This window comes from Zingiber officinale, chromosome 6B (genome assembly GCF_018446385.1).
Source record: "Zingiber officinale cultivar Zhangliang chromosome 6B, Zo_v1.1, whole genome shotgun sequence".
In the NCBI taxonomy this organism is placed as follows: domain Eukaryota; kingdom Viridiplantae; phylum Streptophyta; class Magnoliopsida; order Zingiberales; family Zingiberaceae; genus Zingiber; species Zingiber officinale.
The window spans coordinates 14,600,206-14,608,112 of NC_055996.1; the positions used below are offsets into that span (position 1 = coordinate 14,600,206).

The 7,907-nt window shown below is 44.2% G+C and overlaps 2 protein-coding genes across 2 annotated transcripts; both read right to left on the reverse strand.

The window, feature by feature from the left end:
• Window positions 1–458: 458 nt before the first annotated feature.
• Window positions 459–2,846, reverse strand: LOC121992062 (patellin-4-like). The gene is made up of 4 exons (XM_042546196.1): window positions 1,868–2,846; window positions 1,306–1,430; window positions 1,081–1,222; window positions 459–999 (listed from the first exon to the last, which is right to left on the reverse strand). The coding sequence occupies exons 1-4, from the start codon at window positions 2,666–2,668 to the stop codon at window positions 691–693; spliced, it is 1,377 nt and encodes a 458-aa protein (XP_042402130.1). The 5' UTR covers window positions 2,669–2,846; the 3' UTR covers window positions 459–690.
• A 141-nt stretch (window positions 2,847–2,987) lies between these two features.
• Window positions 2,988–5,843, reverse strand: LOC121992061 (heat shock protein 83). Its single transcript, XM_042546195.1, has 4 exons — window positions 5,469–5,843; window positions 5,243–5,384; window positions 4,772–5,052; window positions 2,988–4,666 (listed from the first exon to the last, which is right to left on the reverse strand). The coding sequence occupies exons 1-4, from the start codon at window positions 5,604–5,606 to the stop codon at window positions 3,116–3,118; spliced, it is 2,112 nt and encodes a 703-aa protein (XP_042402129.1). The 5' UTR covers window positions 5,607–5,843; the 3' UTR covers window positions 2,988–3,115.
• Between the last annotated feature and the right edge of the window lie 2,064 nt (window positions 5,844–7,907).

The window sequence follows — 7,907 nt, forward strand, 5'->3', positions numbered from 1 at the left end:
TTTCAAGCCGAACTCGAACCCGAGCCCTAATTCGAACCGAACTCGAACCAAACATTTTAAAATTTTTGAACTTCGAATCGAGCTCGAACTCAAATATACCTATTTCGAGCCAAATTCTCGATTCGATTCGTTTACATCCCTAGATGTGGTGTACACCATTAGATATGTAGCCTAGCATTATATATATAATATGAATATTACCTTGTAGCAAATAAATCTTCCTCGCTCGGTGAATGAGACTGTTAGGTGACTCTAAAATGCTCAAAAATATACTGAGGATCTTGAAAAATGAAATAAAAACTGCAAACAATGAAATCGTCAACTTTCATTGATGTTTGATGGAGATGTTAAAAGAATATTATTCAACAAATTCAAGAATCATCCAGCAAGAACCATTCTCCTCAAGAAACAATTGAATTTCATATATTGTCGCAAAAAATTCTATTGACAGACCTAAATCAAGCAAAATAAACTTCCAATTTTCTTCATTAATCAATTATCATATTAACAATCCTGAATGCAATGACTTGAGAAACTCCAGACCATGCTGTGCACAATATGTTTCATGCAACTGTTTAACAACTGGAGACAATTAGTGATAGAAACTGGGGCTGGTTAAACAAAAAGAGGCCAATGTACAAGTATCTTGAAAGAGTATAATACTCGAATTAATGACCGAAATAGATATTCCTAGGTCCTCCGACAACCTGAAGGTGATTGGACAGTGGGATGAAGAGGATCTGGTAGAGTATACAAGGGGATGGTGGGCTTGCTCTTTGACCTATAAAGGACTCTCTTCTTCTTGTAAGTTTTATTCGTGATGGTCAACACCAGTTTCCCTGGTTCGCTGATGTAGAAAGAGTTCCTAACGCATTCTTCAAGGTTTCTTTCCTTTTGAATCAAGATTTTGTAGGAGCCTTCATCGTCGGGGATGAACTCCTCCTTGTAGTCCACTTCCCATCCCACAACTGTTACGTCCCACACGACGGTGACCCCCGGCTGTATCATGTAATTACAGGAGTTTAGTCAAGGACTGTACACCAGTTACATTCAGCTTGAGACCAAAACATAGAGTAGTACCTCAACTATGGGGATCTCTATAGAGGAGGTTCCACCTTTAAGTGTAATCTCGGATGCTATTCCATTGTCTTCTGAGAATTCTTCATCATTCTCCCTTCTCAGGCCACCATACTGCACTGGTATATTCTCTGCAGATATAAACCTGCACATGAGAAAAACTTATTTATTCTACCTATTAGTTAAATTATCAGCAATTGAGAGATCCAATCAATCTCTTAATCTTACTTGAGAAGTGTTTCAGTAACTTTTGAGGACCGGGCAAATATAAACTTGCTCCTTGTTCTGGGTGTAATGAAAGGAGAGAATAGTGCATGATAAGCATAGTAGCGAAAGGAGACATTCAAGAATATCTGCAAAAGTAAAATAACACAAAATTAATTATATATCTTTATCAAATTTGTTCAATGTAACAAGAAGCACACGACGAACAACTTCAACCCCAAAACATGTTATCCCAAGATCAAACATTGTTCCCAGTTCTATCCTTTTCTTTTATAATCATCTACAAACATTCTGTCTGACAAACTCAAATCAAAGAGCCTCATTTGATTGGTGGACGATTACAAAAATAAGGTAATCAAAATAATGCAATGCTCGAAACTACTTGGATTAATCAAATTATCAGTATTTAATTAAACCTAACAGACTAACATCGCAAGTAGAAGCAACAGCATTAAACTTGGATACAAAATGGGACTATGATAATATGAAATTTAGTTAAATAGATACGCACTCAAAATGATCTAAATTTCTAGTAAATGAGTAGATTTAACATTACTTATCTTACATTCTTTGCGACGAACTCGGGGTAGTTGTCCTGGAGAACAGCGACGACCTCCCTGGTGGCGGTGCGAAGCTCCTTCAACCCCGGCCGTAGCATGTCCTTGAAGTCGATGATGTGGAGAAGTGTGGCAGAGCCCCCGGAGTGGAGGCTCATCTGCTCGATCCCCTGCTCCATGAGCCGCACTCTCCACCTCAGGAGCCGCTGCCGCCGCTCGGCGCTGCCCACAGCCCTGCGGTACACCTCCCGGTCCTTGAATACCCCGTAGACGTTGTAGCACACGGGGTTCCCATCCCGGTCGCGCCCCGCGATGTAGGCCGCGCCCCTGAGGTGCTCCGCCAGGGCCGCCGCCTCTTCGTCATTCTCGCAAACACCTTTCGCGCAGTCGAGCCCGAACTCCCGCCGCCACCGCAGCGTCCTCCGGAGCATCTCCAGCGCCTCGGCGGCCTTGAACTCTTGGGCCCGGAGGAACTTGAGGAGGATCACGTCGGTGCCCTCGTGCTTCTTGCTAGGAAGCAACGGGATGCCCCAGAGGGAGACGCCTCCCGGATCCAGCACTTCCTCCTCCCCCTTCTCTTCCTTACTCTGCTCCTCCTCCTTGCCCTCGGTCGCGACGCGGGTTCGGTGCCTGCCCTCGTGGTGGTGCCGAGGGGGAGGGGGCTTGATGAGATCGCCGCTGAGGATGACTTCCTCCAGCATTTCTCGGAGATCAATCAGGGCCTTCTTCTCGGAGGGCTTGAGGTCCTCGGGCGGGTCGGCGACTGCTTCCTGGAGGTCGTCGTCATCGCCGTCGAAGGTCGGTTCCATAGCGGATCAACTTAGGGTTAAAGGGAATCAGATTGAGGAAGGGGGAAGAGGAGGAGAGGGAGGAGTAGAAAAGCACCATCGATCCATGGCCAAAGTTTAGAAGGGATGAGGAGGAGAATAATACGCGGCGGAAGTGGTGGTGAGGAACGCAGACAGGTCGGCTTCGGCCTGTTAAATAGGTGGGCATGGATTATACGGCGAGGAAGAAAAGACTAAAGACAGAGGTAAATGTGCAGTTATTTTTTCCGGTTATTATTTTTTCCCCCTTTTTGAATAATTAATGGAGGGAGAAGTTGCATCCAATTTGCGTGGTTGCCGATTTAAATAATTAAAAAGGAAAATATTAAAATTCATTATCACATTTATCGCTAGATAGTCACTTTTAGGGTAACAAACAAGAAGAGACACGCCGTAGTATTCGATGAAGGAAACCTCAAATCCTGGACGTCAATCGACCTCCTCCATTTTGCTCTCCTCATTTCCCTCTTCCTCCAGCGCAGGCATGTCGCTGTCATCGCCACCAGCTTCGTCCTCATCGATGCTGAGCCCCAACTTCAGCATCCTGTGGATCCTCCCGGCGAAGGTGTTGGGATCCTCCAAGCTGAATCCGGAGGTGAGCAAAGCAGTCTCGAACAGCAGCAGCACCAGGTCCTTCACGGACTTGTCGTTCTTGTCCGCCTCCGCCCTCTTTCTCAGCTCCTCCATGATGCCGTTCTCCGGGTTGATCTCCATCGTTTTCTTGCTCGACATGTAGGAGCCCATGCTGCTGTCCCTCAACGCCTGCGCCTTCATGATCCTCTCCATGTTAGCCGACCACCCGTACTCGCCGGTCACCAAGCAGCAGGGAGAATCCACGATACGATCGGAGACGACGACTTTCTCCACCTTGTCGCCGAGGATCTCCTTCATGGTCTTGCAGAGGCTCTCGAACGCGGCCTTTTTCTCCTCTTTTTTCTTCTTCTCCTCCTCCGTTTCCTCGAGTTGGAGGCCTTCCTTGGTGGCGGACACCAGCTTCTTGCCGTCGTACTCCTTCAGCTGCCCCACGGCGTACTCGTCGATGGCGTCCACCATGAAAAGCACTTCGTAACCCTTCTTCTTTAACCTTTCCAAGAACGGGGAGTTCTCGACGGCTTTCTTGCTCTCGCCGGTTATGTAATAGATCTCCTTCTGGCCTTCCTTCATCCTGGTCACGTAGTCCTTCAAGCTCGTCATTTCCTCGCCGCTCTTGGTGGAGTGATAGCGGAGGAGATCCGCCAATTTAGCCCTGTTCTGGCTGTCCTCGTGGATGCCCAGCTTCAGGTTCTTCGAGAAGGCCTCGTAGAACTTGTTGTAGTCCTCCTTGTTCTCCGCAATTTCAGAGAACATCTCGAGACACTTCTTGACGAGGTTCTTCCTGATCACTTTCAGGATCTTGTTCTGCTGCAGCATCTCGCGGGAGATGTTGAGGGGCAGGTCGTCCGAGTCGACCACGCCCTTCACGAAACTGAGGTACTCGGGGATGATCTCCTCGCAGTTGTCCATGATAAAGACTCTCCTGACGTAAAGCTTGATGTTGTTCATCTTCTTTCTGGTGTCGAATAGGTCGAACGGAGCACGCTTCGGCACGAAAAGGATGGCTTTGAATTCGAGCTGTCCTTCTACGGAGAAATGTTTCACTGCCAAGTGTTCCTCCCAGTCATTGGTCAGGCTCTTGTAGAACGAAGCATACTCTTCCTTCGTGATCTCTTCTGGCTTTCGCAGCCAGATCGGTTTCTGCTTGTTGATCTGCTGCCATTCGTGGGAGACTTCTTTCACCTTCTTCTTCTTGGACTTTTTGTCCTTGTCTTCGTCGACTTCTTCAATGTCGCCTTCCTCTTCCTTCTTCGATTCATCATCGTCCTCATCGTCACTAATTTCTTTCTCGGTGGTCTTCTCTGTCCATAAATAGATCGGATAGCTGATGAACTCCGAGTGCTTCTTCACCAGATCCTTAATTCTCCTCTCTTCCAAGTATTCCAGCTACAAAACGGGGCAATTTGTATCTTTAATTACTAACTGGTGGGAGAAATTGAGAAAACTACGGTAGCAGTTAAAAATCTAGACTATTTAGAGATAAACAAGTACCTGGTCCTCTTTGAGGTAGAGGGTGATTTTGGTTCCCCGGCCGAGCTGCTCGCCGTCTGTGTCTCTTGTGACAGTAAATGAACCACCGGCTTGTGATTCCCAGATATACTGCTCGTCGTCATTGTGCTTGGTTGTCACAATAACCTTCTCGGCGACCAGGTAGGCGGAGTAGAAACCGACACCAAATTGACCAATCATGCTCACATCCGCGCCGGCTTGGAGTGCCTCCATGAACTCCTTGGTGCCAGACCGTGCGATAGTGCCCAAATTGTTCACCAGATCTACAAAGACAAAAACAATTACCAATGTTCTAGCTATTTCATGTTTTCAGGTTTCGCCGATCCATCATTTGGAGAGCATCATTTACCAAAAAATGGTGTACCCTCAAAAAGTTGGATTACGATGAACTATTGGCAGTGAACGCAAACAATCGAACGAGCATCCCGACAAGTTGCGGAGAAGAGAAATTACCAGCTTTGGTCATGCCGATGCCGCTGTCGATAATGGAAAGCGTCTTGTTCGCCTTGTCAGGCACGAGGCGGATGAAGAGCTCCGGCTGGGCGTCCAGCTTGCTCTTGTCGGTGAGGCCCTCGAACCGGATCTTATCGAGTGCCTGCAGTCACACGATTTGTTTCAGCAACGACAACACAGGGGAAAGAAAACGGGAGCAGCAACATGGAATGCAGCGATGTCTCACATCCGACGCGTTGCTAATCAGCTCGCGCAGGAAGATCTCTTTGTTGGAGTAGAAGGTGTTGATGATGAGACTCAGCAACTGGTTGATCTCCGCCTGGAACGCGAAGGTCTCCGTCTCCCCCATCTGCACGTCCGCCATCACCTCGATCGAAAGAAACTGGTTTCGCGAACGGGAACTGGAATCGAATGAATCAAGTGCTTCGATGCGATCGGTGTTGTGCTAGCGAGGAAGAGAGGAGCGGCGAAGGCCTTTTATAGCGGCAGAGGATTCGCCATGGAGGAGGGACTGGAGGTCTCCGGGGACTTCTGGAGACTTCCTGCGATTCTTTTCTTAACCGACGCCTTTCGAATAACTTTCTTTTAAGATAAATCGAGAAGCTTCTCGAGGAAACGTTCTCAAATATCAAATTTTCTTAAATCGACAATTTACAAAGGTGCATGTAGATTTCGTACGTTATTTTTGATATTTACCAAGAACCTATATTTTTAAATGTATTTTCTATTTCTCGTACTCTTTCTTCTACGATAATTTATTAAAGAGCATTATTTGAATATTATATTTATCGAAAGACATCTCGGAGGTTGATATTTATTAAAGAATGTAATTTAACCAATTTAATTTCCAAATTATCCCTCTGGCTACCTGGCAATCATATTTTTCAATCATCATTTTTCAAACATTCAAGACACAAATCGAATTGAAAAATAATTTGTTCGGATGCACGTCATCTCACCGTCTCTCTCTCCATCCCTCTGCGTGGTGTTATAAACACGAAAGAAATATGAACCCTACGCTTGCCATTATTGCTCGTGCAATAGACCAGTTAGGTTTTCAGGATATTGGCGTAAGAGTTTCAAGAGCTGTAGTTAAGAGCGTCAGCAACTTCTTGCAAGAAGGAAATAAGTAGAAGAATACATTTAAAGATTTAGACATGTATGTTTAGATTTATTACTGTAAATTAGGGTAGTGATGGTAAACAAAAATTACAGTATTGTAACAAAGGGTGGTGGAAAATATGGTTGTTATGGTTTATTTTAGTTGTGTGGGGAATAAATATTCAACAACACCTGCAATATGATGTAATAGAATACTTAATCGATTTAAGTCTTGTTAGTTTCTGCGGTTGATAGTTAAGTTTGGCTAACCATTTTTATTTAGGGTTTAGGGTTTAGTCAGTGGTGGTCCTAGTTTACAAGAAGTGTCTACTTCTGTAGGGGTCTGATATCGATGATATCAAGCCCAACGTGATCTTTAGAATCTAAGAGTTGTTTTTACATCATATAGATCTTTTCCTCGCTCAACCCTTCCTAGTAGTTTCAATTGAGCAAAATTACAAATTAACGACAGCACTTGATTATGTAGTTGCAAATTTACTAAATTAGTTTGGAATTTATTTATCAGGGACGATCATATAACTGAAGAAATTCTCTCTGAGATATGGAATACACTTGATACAAATTCTAGCATTGGACATGGAGCTAATGTAGGAGAAGTATCCAGAACAAATATTCCATCATCTTCGCAGTCTAGTTGTGTGCCTAACACAAATAGAAATAGAAGTAGTAATTTCACATTTGATCTAAATGAAGAAGCTAGTATTCAAGAAGATGAAGTTCTAAATCCTTGTACAACACTTGATGTTTACTTTAAGCCTACTTGGAGGGAGGAGGAAGGGTATTATAACCGAATTGGAGAGGAATTGCAATGTAATACAGATGTACAAGAATTCTTAGCTGATGATATGCAGATTGAACAATATGAAATATCTCCAGAGCAGTACAGTGACTTAGAGGAGGAGTTCCCAATAGCTGATGATCCATATATTCTAAATTCTCGATTGCTCCAAAGGCCAGTTGAAGAGGCAACAGATGAGCATGAATTTTTTGTTGGACAGATTTTTCCTTCTCGACAAGAGTTCAAGAATGCACTTGTGAAACATGTCATGGTTAAACATATGAGATATAACTCAGTCGACACTCGAAAAAATAAAGTAAAAGTCGTCTGCTTCAATTAACCGTGCCAGGGGGATGTAGAGTTCATTGTTACGAAATATATAAAAGAACACCAATGTGGCACCATTAGGGAAAGTGTTGATCATCAAGCATGCTCTTCATCCTTTGTAGCTTCTTTTGTTGAAGAGTAATTTCTTGCTAATGAACAATACAAGCCAAGTATGATTATAGCAGATATAAAAGCTAGGTTTGGAGTGACCATATCATACAGAAAAGCGATGAAGCGATGAAGAAAGTTGTTGGAGATTATGACCAGCATATAGAAATCTTCCACTATATCTGCGTGAGTTAAGAGTCAGGGATGCTGAAACCTATGTGGCACTACACGGGAATGGGGATAATCAGTTCCAACGCTGTTTTTGGGGTTTTGGAGCTTGTAGAAGAGTATTCAGGTCTTATCTTTGTAAATTGATTGGAATTGATGTCA